General features: G+C 43.7%; 2 protein-coding genes across 2 annotated transcripts; both read right to left on the minus strand.

The window, feature by feature from the left end:
• Positions 1–2449: 2449 nt before the first annotated feature.
• On the minus strand, positions 2450–2956 carry LOC144714842 (uncharacterized). Its single transcript, XM_078589634.1, has one exon. It carries the CDS (start codon positions 2875–2877, stop codon positions 2518–2520), a length of 360 nt encoding a protein of 119 aa, XP_078445760.1. The 5' UTR covers positions 2878–2956; the 3' UTR covers positions 2450–2517.
• Positions 2957–10409: 7453 nt separating this feature from the next.
• Positions 10410–13559, minus strand: LOC144714649 (uncharacterized). Its single transcript, XM_078589435.1, has 2 exons — positions 13253–13559; positions 10410–10937 (listed from the first exon to the last, which is right to left on the minus strand). Exons 1-2 carry the CDS (start codon positions 13557–13559, stop codon positions 10480–10482), a joined length of 765 nt encoding a protein of 254 aa, XP_078445561.1. The 3' UTR covers positions 10410–10479.
• Positions 13560–18979: the final 5420 nt, after the last annotated feature.

Here is an 18979-nt window from a genome sequence, read left to right on the forward strand (position 1 = left end):
GGATGTTGGGCGACTAAGGAAAGGGTAGGATAAAACCAGACCACAAAATCACACAGTCGCTTCTTAAGAATTAAATCCGATGAGATAGTGGTGGTGCAGCCCCTTTCCTCGTCGAGGGCGTGAGTACTGTCTTCAACCACCGCGATGATGCTAAGCACCAAAATTCGAACGATCAATAAATTCGAACGATCATCCGCTTGAAGATTCAAAAACTGATTCAACTAGTCGCTTGAAAATCCAAAATCCAAACAAACCAAACGGCGATGGATGAACTCTCGAGGAATACTGGACGAAGAACACGGGACACCAAAGAGTTTAGGAGTACCTCTGCACCAGATGGTGTGTGACGAGGTTGTGGGGAATTCTCGAAGTGTCGCTGATGAGTTCGAAGAAGAGATGATCCACCGATGAGGACGACGAGGGAGCTGGACGCGGGCGGTCAAGTCGCAGGATGTTGACCAAGAGCGCGGGCGGTCAAGTTGCAGGATGTTGACCAAGAGCGCGGGCACATGAGGTGCAGGGTGCGGGTGGCCTGGGCGTTGGGCAGTGGACTGGGCGCTGAGCGGCGGCCTGGACGCCGGGCGGCGGTCAAGGGGCGCGGTGGCCTTGGGCGTTGGGCGCCGGTCAAGGGGTGCATGCGGCCCCGGCACTGGGCGGCGGCCTAGGCATTGGGCGGCGACCAGGGGAGAGGGTGGGCGGCCTGGGCGCTGGGCGGCGGCCAAGGGGCGCGCGCGGCCTAGGCGCTGGGTGGCATCCAGGGATGAGCGCGGCGGCCTAGGCACCAGGCGGAGGGCAGAGGAGTGTGCGGCCTGGGTGTTGGGCGGCGGCCAAGGGGCGCAGGCGGCCCTGGCACTAGGCGGCGTCCAGGGCGCGGGGCGGCGACCAAGGGAGAGTGCAGGCGGCCTGGGCGCTGGGCAGCGGCCGAGGGCACGGGGCCGCGACAATAGCAGTGGCGACGACAGTGGCAGCAATGGCAGTCCTAGAGGGGGAAAGGGGGCTAGGGCAAATATTCTAAGAAGAAAACTCAATTCTTGAAAATAAATTCGCCAAATGTTTCTTGCAACATTGGCCTAAATATAGGCCTTGGAGGAAAGAGACAATACGAGAAATGACATAAAATAAAAGTGGACGACGTGTTATCATGTCACTTCAAAGGGCAGTTCTGGATCTGGCATTCACGTGTCAAGATGTGTGACGGGGCGCGTGTAGGTGGATGTGTGACTGATGCCGGTGCGTTGACTTGGTCGTTGTCAGGCCGGTTCTGCAGCTGATGTTGGCAACGAGTCATGATGTGGGACGTCTCGGGAGACGGTGGCTGTGTGTCCGCAGAAGGTGTTTTGACGTCGTCGCCACCAAGTACTGCGAGAGAGAGAGAGAGAGAGAGAGATGAAGACGAGAAGTAATACAAGGACTGCGAGAGACTCTAAGAGCGAGAGAGAGAGAGGACGGGGGGAAATCCTTCGTAAAATTTGCACATTCGCACCTATTCGCACCGCACAGAGGTCTGTGCGGTGTGCTGTGGGATGTGTGGATATTTCGTCCGGTGCAGTGCGAATTTAAATTCACACCGCACCGCACAAACGCACAAATTTTTTTCACTCGCATATTTGGACCTTACCTAGTGACAACAAGGATGACGGAGCCAACTGAAGCGGTCTGGGAAGAATGTGACGGCGGTCCTTGGTTGGGACGACAGGTAACAGAGTGTCCAGGGGATAGGTGACGACACAATGTGTGGGGCCAGGTGTTGCCACACAGGCAATGTGTGGGGCCTGCCTCGACGCAGCCACATAGAAACAGGCAAAAGAAGAAAGCTTGTCTATTCAAAATTCCCCAGAGTCTTCATCAAGGAAGGGACCTTTTATGGCCTTTCCGGTTAGTTTGACTCTATGGAAGGAAACTGTAAAGAAAGGGAAAATACTCAACGACGACTTCTCCATAAGCCAATCAGGATTCTACAAATATTTATATTTGTGACTGCCGACGGGGTTTCTTCTTTGTGAGTGCTCACAAATATTTCTATTTTTTATTTTTTTGACATGCTTATTCTACGATATTTTTGGGGGTCTCGAGTCTCGACATAGTTTCAAAATCGGGCGACTACGAATATTCGAGAATATGAGCCGTTCTTGAAAGCAGTTGACTGCCGACGGCGGTCAGAACTACGAATCTGCGATTGCGATTGCGATTACGATTGCGATTGCCGGGGAAGATTCATTCGCGGCGTCGGCCGTTTGAATCGAGAATCGATCGGCGGGGGAAATTGTAGCAGAGAATGATTCGATCTCGGCGGTAAATTGGGGCAAAAAGTCGGTCCGATTGACCGAGAGCGGCCGAATCCGGACAAGGAACGAAGAACTAGGAGGAGATTCGCCGCCGCGTCAACTTCCTCCTTTTCGCGAAGTAGAAGAGGGGGAAAGGAAGACGACAGAAGCGGATATCTCGCATGAGAAAAAAAAATTGTCGATTCTATGTGCAAACTCGAGTGTACGTACATGATCCCGAAGCGGCCCTACGCTACGATCTGGCGGTGGGGGAGGCGGCCAGCGGCTGCCGCGATCGGGAGAGCTGGTCCATGAGAGAGTGGATCTGGAGGAGGTAAGCCCTCGCCTGGTTCACGGACTCGGCCTCGAGTTCGCCGAGCTCGAAGCAGAGCCGCTCCTCCGCCTCCTCCGCCACGCGAAGGCGCTCCCTGGTGCGCTCCAGCTCCCGTCGCGCGGCCTCTTCTCTCTCCCTGCTGCGCCGCAGCTCTTCCTCCAGCTCCAGATTCTTCCTCCGAAGCTTCTCCGCGTTGTCCGACTCCTCACGCTTCGCCGTCGCCGTCGACTGCATCGCCGATCGGAGATCGCGCGCGGCCACCGCCATTGTCGCGATCATCTTCCCTTGGATTGGAGATTGGGAGAACTGACGACGAACGACCAACCCGCCAAATTCCCCAAATTTTGCTGGTTCAGGATTTTCAGACGTAGTGAGAGAGGAAGATGACCCCCTCCCTGTATATATAGTCGTCGGGGCAGTGTCCCGATTCAATGAATCTGCCCTCCGGACTACCGGTAAAAGACGTAAGCAGTGACCCGAGGCCGGCTGTCCACCGCCACGGAATAGGCGTGTGGGCCCTACTGGTGGGCCCAACGAATCCAAAACTGACACGTAATTCGTTTATTTCTGACACGCGGCAGCAGCTTGTCCCGTTATATCAATATTTGTAATAAAGTTTACCCTCATGAGAAGTACTGGGTTAATTATGATGAGATCATTTGGTATGTTAAAGTTTCTTTTATCTTTATGATTGTGGTAGATACATCAACACTATGCGGAAATATGGTTGAATAAATAAACATAAATATCAGATAATTTCAGTAAATTATCTGACTGAATGATAAATGGAAAGTAATTATTTGTTGTGGATACGTTAATACTATTATAGATAATACACATTCTAAACTTTTTCAAAAATATGTATTTCTTTTTTCTTCATCATTCTTCCTCTCCAAATCCACGAGGATAACATTGATAATTGTCCTCAATGTATAATGTTAAAGTTCTTTTATTATATCTATTAATCTGGGGTTAAATTTAATCTTATATGGGTCCCAACAAAAGATTTATAACTATCCTCCATAGTAATTATTCATATACACACATTTGGGCTGAGTCATTTTATGTCATTATTGATTATATATTTTCATGCTTATACACACCCTAATTACAAAAGCTACTTTTCTTGCTATTCACTGAAATGGAATGATTGAACCCAACAGAACTAATAAGATAATATGTACGTTTGGATACCCTTCCTTAAACGGAGAGAATCCACTAAGTTGCGCACACATCCTCGCAATCAAAGGGTGTAAAACCTGGTGACGTTGCTACCATTAACCATGAATTTGACAGAGAATAATTTTTTAATCAAATTCTTCTAAGGTGACACATGCTTGGCTCATAGGTGAATGCAAAAGGAAAAAGCTAAATATTTTCTAGTATTAACTCATCATACAGGCAAAAGCAAAAGCTGAATTTTTTTCTGTTTTTAGAGTGCTTTGCCTATCGTGAAACTGAATGTACTATTTAACACTAACTCCATTGTTTTTATATCTTCTTGAATCAGAATATGTGACATCTATCCACCTTTTGATGTATTGCATTAGAATGTATCTTCTTCCACTGAATTTCTCTCATCTTATTCTGTAAAGTGAATCAACTGAATTTTTCTCATCTTATTATGTAAAGTAAATCAACTGAATTTCTCTCTCTTTCTTTTCACTCACTCTCTCGCTGTATCTTTTTCTTTCTCACTCTCTCTATCTCTTTCTCTCACAAACCTCTCTCTTTTAATCTTGGCCCCTCTTACTCTCCTTCCTTCTCACCCTCTCTCTGAATCTCTTTCTTTCCCCCTCTCTCTCTTTCATTCTTGGTCTCTCTCTCTCTCTCTCTCTCTCTCTCTCTCTCTCTCTCTCTCTCTCTCTCTCTCTCTCTCTCTCTCTCTCTCTCTCTCTATCTCTCTCTCTCTCTCTCTCTCTCTGTATCTCATTCTGTCATATCTCTCTATTTCGTTCTTTCTTTCTTTCTCTCACTCTATCATTGTATCTCATTCTGTCATATCTCTCTATTTCGTTCTTTCTTTCTTTCTCTCACTCTCTCTATCTCTTTCTCTCACTATCACTCTCTTTTGATGATTATTTCTCTCAGTCTCTCTCTATGATTCTGGTTTGCTCTCACTCTCTCACTTAGTCTTGAAAATATCTGAGAAATATCAAGAAGAAGACGTTACGAGAGAGAGGAGAAACAGAGGTAGATGGAACATTGGTCATTGATCGGAAAAATAAAGAATAGTATGTGGGTTTCGTATTTATTGTAGAACATAGGATGTGTTATTACAAAATGCTTAAGAGGTTAAATCCTATCCTATTCAACTAGAGGCATATGTTTCTTTATGCAATCCCATTCTGTCCAGTGGGTGTGTGGACACAACACCCTATAAACTGTGTCTTGGATTTAATATAAGAGTTACGAAATTGATACTCTCCAGCTCAATCAAAGAGTAAGTATATAATTGTGTTCCCAAATGAATTCTCATCTCATTTTTTATTCTCTAAAGGTGGGCAACAGATTATTTTCTTTTGGTATGATAAATCCAGGAATATTTACCAAAATCATCCACAAATAAAACATAATAAGAGTATATTAAATGTGATAAAACTGATGACGGCCCCACGGATCAGAGAGAAGACTCTCTAAGAAATTATGAGAAACATGTTTTGTGGAGGAAAGAGAAGCATTTGAGATTAAGAAATGTTACAGGAATTACAATTGAACTATTTACTTATATGTATAACAGGAGGACAAAAGCATAGAATAATAATTGTCAGCGTTCAAAGCTATGGATGAAGGAGTATTCCCAGCAATAGTTCTAAGTATTTAAAAAAATACGTATTTCTCTGTTCTTCATCATTCTTCATCAAGCATTTTCCGTTCATCGTTGGGGACTTGAGGGGGGAGACCTATTCAGATCAAAATCTAAGACTCGGCCAGATGGCCGCGGTTCATCCTCCCTAGTGGAAGCCTGGTTCTTGACGACAGCAACAGTTGAGACTGCCTGTTTGCGTTGATAGCGTCCTCCAAGTAGACCCGGCTTCTCGGTCTGGAGCCCTGTCTCGGCCATGGAAGAAGATGAATCCGTGAGAACGGAAAAGACGGGTGAGTAGTCCCCTCCCGTGTTCGGCTTCTTGAGAGACCTTCTCTCAAGATCGTCATCCTTGTCCCGCTTCAGTGGCGTTGCCGTGGGCTGTTTACACTCGTTCTTGCCACGCTTCATGAGTAAAAGTGTCTCGGCTGCCTCCAAGACATCTTTCGTGGCTTTCTCAGAGGAATGGACCCTGAGATGTCCATACATGGCTTTCTCAGAGGGGAAGCGCCTGGGGCAACGCCTGCACCTGACTGAGAGTTCGGGAGGGTACTCCATTGAAGATGAACCCACGTTGATGTCCTCCTCCTCCATTGTTTTCGGACGTCGGGCACAAACAGAGATAGAGAGAGAGATGAGAACGAGAGAGACGATAGAGAGAGAGAGGCGAGCTTGCTCCGTGAGCTCAGCTTATAATAAACAAGGGTTTATAAGAAACACAAAGAAGAGAGATTCTCGGGTAGGCGGGAAAGAGCTTCAAAAGGCCGAGACTTATTCCTCTGAACCTGCGCGTAAGTTGCGGGACAGAGTGAGAGGCAGAGCGTGGATTGCTCAACCGTGCTCTCGCCCATGGCGGCCATCGCTCTATTCTCGAGCGCCGGCTCCAGAGTCCAGAGAAAGAATTTGCTCCGTTCTTGGAAGAAAAAGGATTCGATCGGCGCGGGAAATTCGAGCGGAGAATGATTCGATCTCGACGGAGAAGTGGGAGAAAAAATGGGTCCGAATCCGGACGAGGAACGAAGAACTGCGGGGAAATTCGCCGCCGCGAAAATTTCTTTTTCCTCGAACTAAAACTCTAGAAGAGGGGGAAAGGAAGACGACAGATGCGGATATCTCGCGTGAGAAAAAAAAATGTCGGCCTGGTTCACGGACTCGGCCTCGAGCTCGCCGGCCTCGTTGAAATTCAATGTATACATCATTGCAGACATTAGTCTATGAACTGATTAATGAATGTTTGTTATTTCAAGAACATGTAGAATACTTTTCAGTGAAAGTTTTTAATCGCAGGTAGTAATTTTAGATGAACCGATAGATAGAATATTCAAACATGTACCAGTGATTCTTTCATTCGCAGATATGTGGCTAATGGATACGATAGTGATTGGTTGTTCAATGACATTGCCACTATAACCATCATGGATCTTTAACTTTGCCATTATGTTCTCAAAATTCATACGATCAATTTTGACATTTATACTTAATATTAACTGAGAATACTTGTCTCCAGTCCCCTCAATAAAGTGAAAATCCCGGAGATTTCACATGCTGGCCGACTGACTGATTCCGATTATTCTAAATTACATGTATTCATCGGTGGTCATCGTACCTTTGATCATACCGTAAAATTGTGTGTGTGGTTCCATTATTCTCGCTTGATTTCTGCTCGCAAACGTGCTTTCTGGTTTCTCCCCTGCTTCTCTTTATGGTTTTGCTTTGCGGACAAGTGGATTAATTGATTAGGTGAGAATTGAACGGAGGAACCCAAGGATCTGTTGGTGATCTTTCCACCGGTTCTTGAATGCAACATTTAAGATCAATTACTGAATCACTGGAAGCAGTCGGCCAGCAAGTATGTGAAACTTCCATCATTTCAATTTTCTTGAGGGGACTCAGAACAAAGTGTGCTCAGTCTGTAATTGATAAATGCCAGGATATATCATACGTTTCTCTATGACTCGAAGATTGAAATTGGAACAAGTATCCCTTCTACAAACTTTGTTAGGTCATATACCCATTCAGTAGAGGCAGGACTGGATGAGTTTCTTATGGCTGCGGTGGACTTTAATCCTAGCCATTATCAAACGTAATGGCTCTGATACTATGTAAAGATCCAAACAAAATCAAGAAGAACAAGAAGGGAGAGAGAGGGAGAGGATGAGGAGAGAGAGAGAGAGGTTGCTGACGGCTTCAAGTTGCTAACTGCTCAATAAATATCTCTCTCTCTCTGTCTATGTTTTAGTCTGTCTCCCTCTCTCTCAGTCGCTATCATTCTCTCTCCCTATCTCGGCGTAACTCTATCACCTTTTATCTCTCTATCTCGGTTTCTCTATATTGTGTTTTATCTCTCTCTCCGCTTCTCTCTATCGCTGTTTCTCTCCCTGTCTCTGTCCCTCTGCCTCTCACACCTCTTCTCTTGCTCGCTCTCTCTCTTTCTATTTCGTTCTCTCCTCACGCTCTCTCTCTATTTCTCTTTCGTTCTATATCTCTCTCTACTTCTTTTCGTCCTCTCTCTTCCTCGTCTGTCCTCTATCTCTCGCTCTCTTTCTCTTTTGTCCTTCATCTCTCGCTCTCTCTCTCTCTTCCTGTCGCCCTGTTTTTTCTCTCTCCTCCTCTCATTATCTCTTTTTTCTGTCTCTTTTTTTCTCAATCTCTCTTTTTTCGGTCTCACTCACTGTCTCTCTCTTGATAACAGAGTGCGAAACTCGGCCTCCACCTCGGCATCGCGTGGACGAATAGGACTTAAGTTAAAAGATTAACCAGTAAAAATTAGCCAGGTATCCTATACTCATTATGAGGAATTAGTGGCTAGGATCAAATATAATTTCAAAGATAGATGGTCAGGATTAAACATAGATAGGAAATAATCTAGAGGCTAGAATCAAAGGCAGATAGCGGATAATCCAATGGTTACAATTTGTCTTGACATAGCTGTTATATTTTGTTATAATGGCTCTTATTAAGTTTTAGAAACTAACTACTTAGCGCCTCTGATTAAGCTAATAGGATAAATACGAACCAATGTTAATGGATTCATCGATGGATTGACAACGGTCATTGGCCAAGGCTCTCGACTACTCTCTCTCTCTCTCTACTCCTTTCTCTTCTTCTTGTTCTTGCGCAAAATCTTGAGTTCTTTCATCTCTCTCTCTCTCTCCTCCCTCTCTTCCTTCCCCTCTTTCTTCCTCTCTTTCTCTTCCTCTCTTTCTCTCTCTCTCTCTCTCTCTCCTCTCTCTCTCTCCTCTCTCTCTCTCTCCCTTTCTCTCTCCTCCTCTCCCTCGCTCTCGCTCTCCCTCTCTCCCTCCCCTTCCCTCTCTCCCCCTCTCCCTCTCCCTCTCTCTCTCCCTCTATCTCTCTCTCTCCTTTCTCCCTCTCTTTCTCTCTCCCTCTTTCTATCACGTTCTCGCTTTCTCTCTGGTATTCCCTCTTGCTCGTATTTTCTATCGCTCTATCCCTCACCTCTTCTCACTCTCTCACACTTTCTCTCTATCTCTCTGTCTTTCTCCCTCTCTTTCTCTCGCTCTCTCTCTCTCTCTTTCTATCACTCTCTCTCGCTCTATCCCTCTCCTCTTCTGACTATCTTTCTCTCTCTCTCTCTCAAACTATGCCTCTTTCTCTCTCTCTTTCTCACACTTTCTCTCTCTCTCTCTGTGTCTCTCTCTCTTTCTCTCTCCCTCTCTTTCTATCTCTTTCTCGCTCTCTGTCTGGTGCCCCCGCTTGCTCGCACTCTCTATCGCTCTATCCCTCTCTCTATCTCTCTATTGTCCTCTCCATATCGTTCTCTCTCCCTCGCTCTATCCCTCTCTATCGGTTTCTCTCTCTCTCTCTCCCCTCTCCTCTCTATCGCTTTCTCACGTTCTCTGTATTGCTCCCTCTTGCTCGCACTCTTTAGCTCTCTATCCCTATCGCTATCGTTCTCTCTTACTCCCGCTCGCTCGCTCTATCCTTGTCCCTCCCTCTCTCCGTCGCTCTCGCTATCTCTTCCTCTATCTCTCGCTTTCTCTTTCCCTATCGTTCTCTCTTACTCTCGCTCGCTCATCTATCTGTCAATCCATCTTCATTCATCGCTATATAGGTGGTCCACTCTAACGCAATCATCTCTCTCTCTCTACTATCGACGGGCTGACGATACATTTTTTGGGATCAGATTATCCACACCAGCCGCTGAATTGGATTACAATCAGAGGACACCCGATTGATAAAAAATCTAGACCAGATCTTAATCCAGCGGTCACGATCCCATCACAGTTCTTTATCAATCGACGGTTCGCCGAACACAATTGATAAGTTGGAACGATAATGTTGTCGTCGAAAGAAATAATCAATGCAAAAATTCAAGACATGCCTTCTCTCTCTCTCTCTCTCTCTCTCTCTCTCTCTCCCTCGATGTCTCTCTGACTTGGTGTGGACGTACCTCCAAAATCGACGAATATTCGAGAAGATTCCGACGCGTATTCAAGAAGATACTCGTCGGAAGGAAGATTCCGAGGAGTATTCAAGAAGATACTAGTCGGTAGAAAAGATTCCGACGAGTAAATCATGCTTTATTGGCGGTCAACTGGGCAAATTCGATCCGAACACTCTCTCTTTCTCTATTGAATAAAATATAAGGTTATTCGACGATATTTTGGCGGTGTCTCCAAAATCGACGAACATTGGCAGAATAGGAATATAAAAAGAATATGTTCCGTTCTTGGAAGCGGTTGACTCCCGACAGCGGTCAGAACTACGAATCTGCGATTGCGATTACGATTGCGATTGCCGGGGAAGATTCATTCGTGGTGTCGGCCGTTTGAATCGAGAATCGATCGGCGGGGGAAATTGTAGCAGAGAATGATTCGATCTCGGCGACCGTAAATTGGGGCAAAAAGTCGGTCCGATTGACCGAGAGCGGTCGAATCCGGACAAGGAACGAAGAACTAGGAGGAGATTCGCCGCCGCGTCAACTTCCTCCTTTTCGCGAAGTAGAAGAGGGGGAAAGGAAGACGACAGAAGCGGATACCTCGCATGAGAAAAAAAAAATGTCGATTCTATGTGCAAACTCGAGCGTACGTACATGATCCCGAAGCGGCCCTACGCTACGATCTGGCGGTGGGGGAGGCGGCCAGCGGCTGCCGCGATCGGGAGAGCTGGTCCATGAGAGAGTGGATCTGGAGGAGGTAAGCCCTCGCCTGGTTCACGGACTCGGCCTCGAGCTCGCCGAGCTCGAAGCAGAGCCGCTCCTCCGCCTCCTCCGCCACGCGAAGGCGCTCCCTGGTGCGCTCCAGCTCCCGTCGCGCGGCCTCTTCTCTCTCCCTGCTGCGCCGCAGCTCTTCCTCCAGCTCCAGATTCCTCCTCCGAAGCTTCTCCGCGTTGTCCGACTCCTCACGCTTCGCCGTCGCCGTCGACTGCATCGCCGATCGGAGATCGCGCGTGGCCACCGCCATTGTCGCGATCATCTTCCCTTCGATCGGAGATTGGGAGAACCGACGACGAACGAGAAACCCGCCAAATTCCCCAAATTTTACTGGTTCAGGATTTTCCAAATTCCCCCTCCCTATATATATAGTCTCCCGAGCAGTGTCCCGATTCAATGAATCTGCCCTCTGGACTACTGGTAAAAGACGTAAGCGGTGACCCGAGGCCGGCCGCCGGCCGCCATGGAATAGGCGTGTGGGCCCTACTGGTGGGCCCCAACAAATCCAAAGCTGACACGTAACTAGTTTATTTTTGACACGCGGCAGCACCTTGTCCCGTTATATCAATATTTGTAATAAAGTTTACCCATTCATGAGCAGTAGTAAGTGGATCATGATGAGATTCTGAAAGTTTCTTCTATCTTTATGATTTGTGCTTATGTAAATCTGATTGTGGGAGGATAAATCACACACTATGCGGAAATAGGGTTGAATAAATAAACATAAATACCAGATAATATATCTGAATGAATGAGAAATGGGAAGTAATTATTTGTTGTGGATATGTTATTCCTATCACACATAATACACATTCTAAACTTTTTCAAAAATATGTATTTCTTTTTTCTTCATCCTTCTTCATCAAGCCTCTCCAAATCCAGGAGGATAACATTGATAATTATCCTCAATGTATAATGTTAAAGTTCTTTTATTATATCTATTAATCTGGGGTTAAAATTTAATCTTATATGGGTCCCAACAAAAGATTTATAACTATCCTCCATAGTAATTATTCATATACACACATTTGGGCTGAGTCATTTTATGTCATTATTGATTATACATTTTCATGCTTATACACAACCTAATTACAAAAGCTACTTTTCTTGCTATTCACTGAAATGGAATGATTGAACCCAACAGAACTAGTAAGATAATATGTACGTTTGGATACCTTTCCTTAAACGGAGAGAATCCACTAAGTTGTGCAAACATCCTCACAATCACAGGATGTAAAACTTGGTGACCTTGCTACCATTCACCATGAATTTGACAGAGAAGAATTTTTTAACCAAATTCTTCTAAGGTAACTTATGCTTGGATCATAGGTGGATGCAATAGGCAAAAGCTAAATATTTTATAGTATTAACTCATCATACAGGCAAAAGCATAAGCGGAATTTTGTTTCCGTTTTTTAGAGTACTTTGCCTATCGTGAAACTGAATGTACTATTGAACACTAATTCCATTGTTTTATATCTTCTTGAATCAGAATATATGACATCTATCCACCTTTTGATGTATTGCATTAGAATGTATCCTCTTCCCCTGAATTTCTCTCATCTTATTCCGTAAAGTGAATCAACTGAATTTCTCTCATCTTATTATGTAAAGTAAATCAACTGAATTTCTCTCTCTTTCTTTTTTTTCACTCTCTCGCTGTATCTTTTTTCTTTCTCACTCTCTCTATCTCTTTCTCTCACAAACCTCTCTCTTTCAATCTTGGCCCCTCTTACTCTCCTTCCTTCTCACCCCTCTCTCTGAATCTCTTTCTTTCACCCTCTCTCTCTTTCATTCTTGGTCTCTCTCACTCTCTTTCTTTCCCTCTCTTTCTCTCTCTCTCTCTGTATCTCTTTCTTTCACTCTCTCTCTCTCTCTATATCTCACTCTATCTCTGTATCTCATTCTCTCATATCTCTTTATTTCATTCTTTCTTTCTTTCTCTCACTCTCTCTATCGCTTTCTCTCACTCTATTATTGTATCTCATTCTGTCATATCTCTCTATTTTGTTCTTTCTTTCTTTCTATCACTCTCCCTATCTCTTTCTCTCACTATCACTCTCTTTTGGTGATTATTTCTCTCAGTCTCTTAGTCTCTCTCTATGATTCTGGTTTGCTCCCTTTCTCTATCTCTCTCTCTCCTTTCATCAACGTCGTAGTTTCTATCCTTTTCTCTCAGTCGCTGTCATTCTCTCTCCCTTTTGTCCACGGTAGTGAAGCGAATATATTTTTCAAGCTCAAACAAAACTCCAGTTTCTTTCATGTCATCTCCGCATTTGTATGTAAATCTCACCCTCTCTCTATTTATCAATATCTCATTGTTCTTCTGTTTCCAGCCAGTTCAAAACTCCAGTTTTTCATCTCTCTCTGTTGGGATAAACTCCCCCCTTGTTGTGGAGAATGTGTTCAAAGAACACTTCTACACACTCACTCAAGAATACTCAAAGAAAAAAGAGGAATAGAGAGAACAAAAACAACACTTGAATTGATTTTGGAAGAGATAATAAAAACACAATACATCCTGGCCTTTATAGGCACAAACACAACTGTTCAGATAGAAACAACTGCCCATAAACTAACTTCCTGCAGAGCACTTGTTGGTGCATGATTAAAGGATGTGTTGAATATATCCCTTCATGGTGCTCCATAGGTTGTAAAGGATGGAGGAGAAACACCTCCTTCAGTCTCCTCCTTGTTGCTCACTGCATCCACCACTTTAATCATTCCAATCTTACCACACAAATCTTGAAATTTGATTCTTCCCAATGGTTTAGTGAAAATATCTGCAAGCTGCTCCTCTGTCTTCACATACTCCATTTCCATGCTTCCATCTTCAACACATTTCCTGATGAAATGATGGCAAGTGTCAATATGCTTTGTACATTTGTGATGAGCAGAGTTCTTGCATAGCATGATGGCTGATTGATTGTCAACTTTGATTTTAATAGGCTTGCACTTGAACCCCATTAGCTCCTCCACCATTGTTGCTATCCACACACCATGACATGCTGCTGAAGTAAGTGATACATACTCGGCTTCACATGAAGATAATGCCACTATCTTTTGCTTCAAAGAATTCCAAGTAATAGGTATTCCTCCAAGGAAAAATATTTCTCCTGAAGTACTCCCCCTGTCTTCCACATCTCCATTAAAATCACTATCACTATAGCCAATGATATTGAAATCCTTCTTCCCTCCTTTGCAAATAAGACCGTAATTCATGGTACCTTTCAAGTAACTCAACACTCTCTTGGTTGCGGCCCAATGTTCAGATGTAGGTCTTGACATAAATCTGCTCAAAACACTTATCGAATAAGTTAGATCAGGTCTAGTATGAAGCAAATATCTTAGACTCCCGATCAACCTTCAATAAATAGTCGCATCAACCTTAGCACCCCCTCCTTCACTTGTCAACTTGAGAGATGACTCCATGGGAGTCTTAGATGTATTGCACTCCACCATATGAAGATTTTCGAGTATATGATTTGCATAAAGTATTTGACTCAACATAATATCACAAGTATCTTGAATCACTTGAATGCCCAAGTAAGAACTCAATCAACCGAGGTCAGTCATCTCGAATGTACTCATCATCTTCTCCTTGAACTCTTTAATTTTCTTTTCATTACCACCTGTAATGATTAGATCGTCAACATAAACACCTACAAACAATCCAGAGTTTTTAGAATGCAATATATTCCTTGATCATTCTTGCTTCTGTTGAATCTGATATTCTTCAAAGTATTATTCAACTTCGCATTCCAAGCTATAGGTGCTTGCTTGAGTTCATAAAGAGCTTTCTTCAGCTTCAATACACGATCTTCTTTTCCCACTACCACAAAACCTTCTGGTTGATGGATATAGATCTCCTCCTCAATTTCACCATTGAAGAATGCTGATTTCACATCTAGATGATGTAGCTTCCAACTACTTTGAGCTGCCAATGCAATTAAGATTTTAGTTAATTCAAAATGAGCAACAGGAGCAAATACCTCATCACAGTCAATTTCAAATCTTTGGGTGTAACCCTTCACCACCAACGTTGCTTTATGCTTCACCACTTCATCCACATGATTCTTCTTGAGCTTGTAGACCCATTTCACACCTATGGGCTTACAATTCTTTGGTGTCTTCATCAACCTCCAAGTGTTATTCTTCTCAATAGAACTGATCTCCTCCTTCATGGCTTCTCTCCAAACTTGATCCTTGGATGCTTCAGCATATGAAGAGGGGTCCTCAGAAGAGAGAAGACATCCCTCTTCTCCAAATGGTTCAGTAGCTTCGTAGATTGATTCCACTGATCTATACCTCCTCACTTCGTCTTCGTTTGATGAAATCTGTCCACTTTCTTCACTTGCATCAAATTGAGCACTTTCTTCATCACAATTTGCCCCTCCTTGATCTTCAACATCTTCTTCCTCAAGTGCACCACTTAAACTTGAAATTATAAGATTGTTAGTGGACAAACCATTGCGGTTTGGAGTTTCTCAAACTCCCATGACCGCCCTTCTTCAAAGATCACATCGCAGCTCAAGTGAACTTTTTTGGTGGTAGGATCAAGGTACCGATAAGCTATAGTGCCTTTCTCATACCCCACAAAGATCATCTCCTGGCTTCTGTCTTCAAGTTTGCTTAGTCTTTTATTGGACTTTTTATGCACAATTGAGCCGAATATCCTAAGATGGTCAATCTTGGGCTTTCTTCCACTCCACTTGAAATAGGGAGTCTCCCCTTGCAAGTTGTTTGTAGATGACCTGTTTAACACATACACACAAGTGTAACAGCCTCACCCCAGTATTCCATGGGCAAGTTCTTCTCCTTGAGCATGCTCCTCACAAGACCCATAATGGTCCTATTCTTCCTCTCCACCACTCCATTTTGTCGAGGAATATATGGGGCTGTCAATTGACTGAGAATTTCACTTTTCTCACACCAATTAGAGAACTCATCAGACGTAAATTCTCCTCCTCTATCTGTTCTTAGGCACTTGATATTGTCCTGCAACTCACTTTCAGCCAGAAACTTGTATTTTTTAAAAGCTTCAAATGCCTTCGACTTGTTCTTGAGGATGGTCACTCACATCAATCTAGAAAAATCATCAACAATAAGTAGGAAATACCTTCCCCCACCTAATGTTGATGGTGTGATAGGGCCACAAATATCAGCATACACCAAATCCAATGGTCTCGAGGCTCGGAATTCTGTCGATGATGGGAACTTGGCTCTAGTTTGCTTCCCTGCCACACAATTTATGCAAACTTGGTCAACTTTGGTAATATTAGGCATCCCTTCCACTAAATTACCTTTGACCATCCTCTGTAGAGCCCCAAAATTCTGATGACAGAGCCTCTTATGCCACAGTCATGCCGCGTCATCTTTTCCTAAAGGAAGACATTGCTAGCTTACATCCAGGTTCATCATGTACATGTTGCCACCAGTCTTGTGAGTCTTGGTAAGATGCCTCCCTTTCTTGTCATGGATTGTAAAATATCCATTCTTCAAGTTAGTCTCACACCCTTGATCATCAAGCTTTCCAAGGCTTAAGATGTTAGTCTTCAAATTTGGTATGAAAAAAAGATTGACAAACCTTATGAGCTCGCCATTCTTGCAATTTACAAGAACATCACCTTTCCCTTCATACTTGATTGAAGAGCCATATCCAAATCTCACAAGCCCCTTCAAATCTTCATTCATAGTCTGAAAATAAGATTTCTTCCCACACATATGGCTTCTGTCACCGGTATCAAGATACCATAAATCTTCTTTAGTAGCTCCATTCACTCCTAGGAGCAGTGATTCACTACTTTCATCAAATAGCATCATCATCAAAGATGATTCCTCTTCCTCATCAGTCACATTTGCTTTCTCCTCTTCTCTGGATCTCCTCTTATTTGGAAGCTTGCATTCATCTGCAAATTGCAGAAACTTTTGACAACTATAGCTTTTCATTTTTGTTTTGTCAAAAGGCTTCCTTTCTCCATCTTCGTTGTCTCTTGCCGTAGTCTTCCCTCGGCCTCTCCCTTTGCTCCCTTTTCCTTGTACTCTCCAAAGTGATTAAGACACACCTTGGCCCCTCTTGGCTTGATTGAAGGCCCTAGAGAGGAGAGCTTGCTCGTCTTCCCTTACATTCCTCTCAAGAAGCCGCATCTCATGCACCTTGAGATGCCCAATAGCTTCAGCTATCTTCATGTTCTTCAAATCACAGAATTTATCAAGTGGAAGGATTAGGCATCATACTCTTTGGGAACTGACCTGAGAAGCTTAGAAACTGCCTCTCTATCTTCAAGAAGTTCACCCAAATCTCGAAGCTCGGTGATAATGCCCACAAACCGTGAAGCATAGTCACTTACTTTCTCACCCTTCTTCATGGAGAGAATCTCAAACTCCTTCCTCAAAGCTTGATTTTTTTACTCCACCACACGTTCCACGCCCACATGGAGCACTCGAAGAGTGTCCCAATTCTCCTTTGCACTTTTCTTGTTGTCAAGATATCTCCCTTTAGACTCCGGGACAGAATTTCGAATCAAGGAGAGTGCTTGTATGTCCTTTCTTCTATTTTCTTCAGTCCCTTCAACCATGCCCAAAAGACCATGTGAATCGAGATGCACCTCCATCCTCATTGCCCAATGACGGTAGTTCTGGTCGTTCAGCATTAAGGTGGCCATTGGAAGACCAATCTTCACCACTTCATCTTGCATAGCCATTGATGTAGCCTCCTCTTGCACTTTTGAAGAGTCTCTCCTCTTTGGCATAGCAGTCTGAGCATGAACAGCAGGATCTCAATGCTTTGATACCACTTGTTGGGATAAACCCCCCCCCTTGTTGTGGAGAATGTGTTCAAAGAACACTTCTACACGCTCATTCAAAGAAAAAGCAGGAATAGAGAGAACAAAAACAACACTTGAATTGATTTTGGAAGAGAGAATAAAAACACATTACATCTTGGCCTTTATAGGCACAAACACAACTGTTCAAATAGAAACAACTGCCCATAAACTAACTTCCTGCAGAGCACCTGTTGGTGCATGATTAAAGGATGTGTTGAAGACATTCCTTCATGGTGCTCCATAGGTTGTAAAGGATGGAGGAGAAACACCTCCTTCACTCTCTACCTCTCGCTATCTGTGTCTTGTTCTAATTTGCTTATCTTCATCTCTTCGTCTACCATTATCTCTTCCTGAGTTTATCTCTCTCAATATTTTTTTTCGAACGAGCTCAAAACTGAGGTTTTGTTTGTGACTTTCTCTACATTTGAAGCAATATATCTCTCCTTATCTCTTCCTCAATGTCTCTCTCTCTCCTTATCTATGTGTTGTTTTTCTCCTACATGAAATTACCTCATAGCTACATTTTTGTTTCTTGATAAATTTATGTTTTTATGGAACTGTGTATCTACATATCGATCGATGTATTTCTCCTTTAATATCCTGTTTTCTTCTGTATCTGGCGAGCCCAAAACTCTGCGTTTGTTTCCCTCTCTCTCTATGTTTTACTCTATATCTCTGTCTTTGTTCTGTTGCCCTTCTATACTAAGCGAGCTTCAAACTTAACATCTGTTTCTCTCCACCTCTGAATTATTGTTCCTCTCTATCGATCAACATAAATTGTCAGCTATTGTTTCTCACTATCTCTATATTTGCATTCACCTCTGCTCTATCTCTCTTGCTATCTGTGTATTGTTCTTTGTCAATTGAGCTCAAGACAGATTTTCTTTCTCCAATGTCATCATCTACTTCCATCTTTCCCTGTCTTCTGTTTGCGTACCCATCAATCTCAAGTCTTGGGTTTTCTTCCTCTCTACCACTTCACCTACAACCATCTATCTATCTCTTTATCTTTCCCTTTCTCGCTTCACTATCCCTCTCACTACATCCATCTACTTCCATCTCTCCTCTGTCATTCTCTCCCTCTATCTTTCCTCTGTATCTATTTATCCCTCTCTCCCGCTTGCTCGCACTCTCTATCACTCTATCCCTCTTCTTTTCTCACTCTTTTTCTCCCTCACTCTGTCACACTTTCTCTCTATCTCTCTCTCTCTCTCCCTTTCTTCGTTTCTTTCTCTCTCTCTTTCTCTCTCTCCCTTTCGAGCTCTCTCTCTCTCTCAGTTTCTATCACTTTCTCGCTTTTGCTCTAGTATCCCCTCTCGCTTGCACTCACTATCACTCTATTCCTCTCCTCTTCTCATTCTCTCACACTTTCTCTCCATATCTCGCTCTGTTTCTCTCTTTCTATTTCTGCCTCTCTTTCTATCACTTTCTTGCTTTCTGTCTGGTGCCCCCTCTTGCTTGCACTCTCTATCCATCTATCCCTTTCTCTATCCCTCTCTCTATCTCTCTATGTAAAGATCACACCTTGCTTGGAGAAATTAGATAAAGGAGAGGGAGAGAGAGAGAGAGAGAGAG

This window comes from Wolffia australiana, chromosome 2 (genome assembly GCF_029677425.1).
Source record: "Wolffia australiana isolate 7733 chromosome 2, ASM2967742v1".
NCBI classification, from domain to species: domain Eukaryota; kingdom Viridiplantae; phylum Streptophyta; class Magnoliopsida; order Alismatales; family Araceae; genus Wolffia; species Wolffia australiana.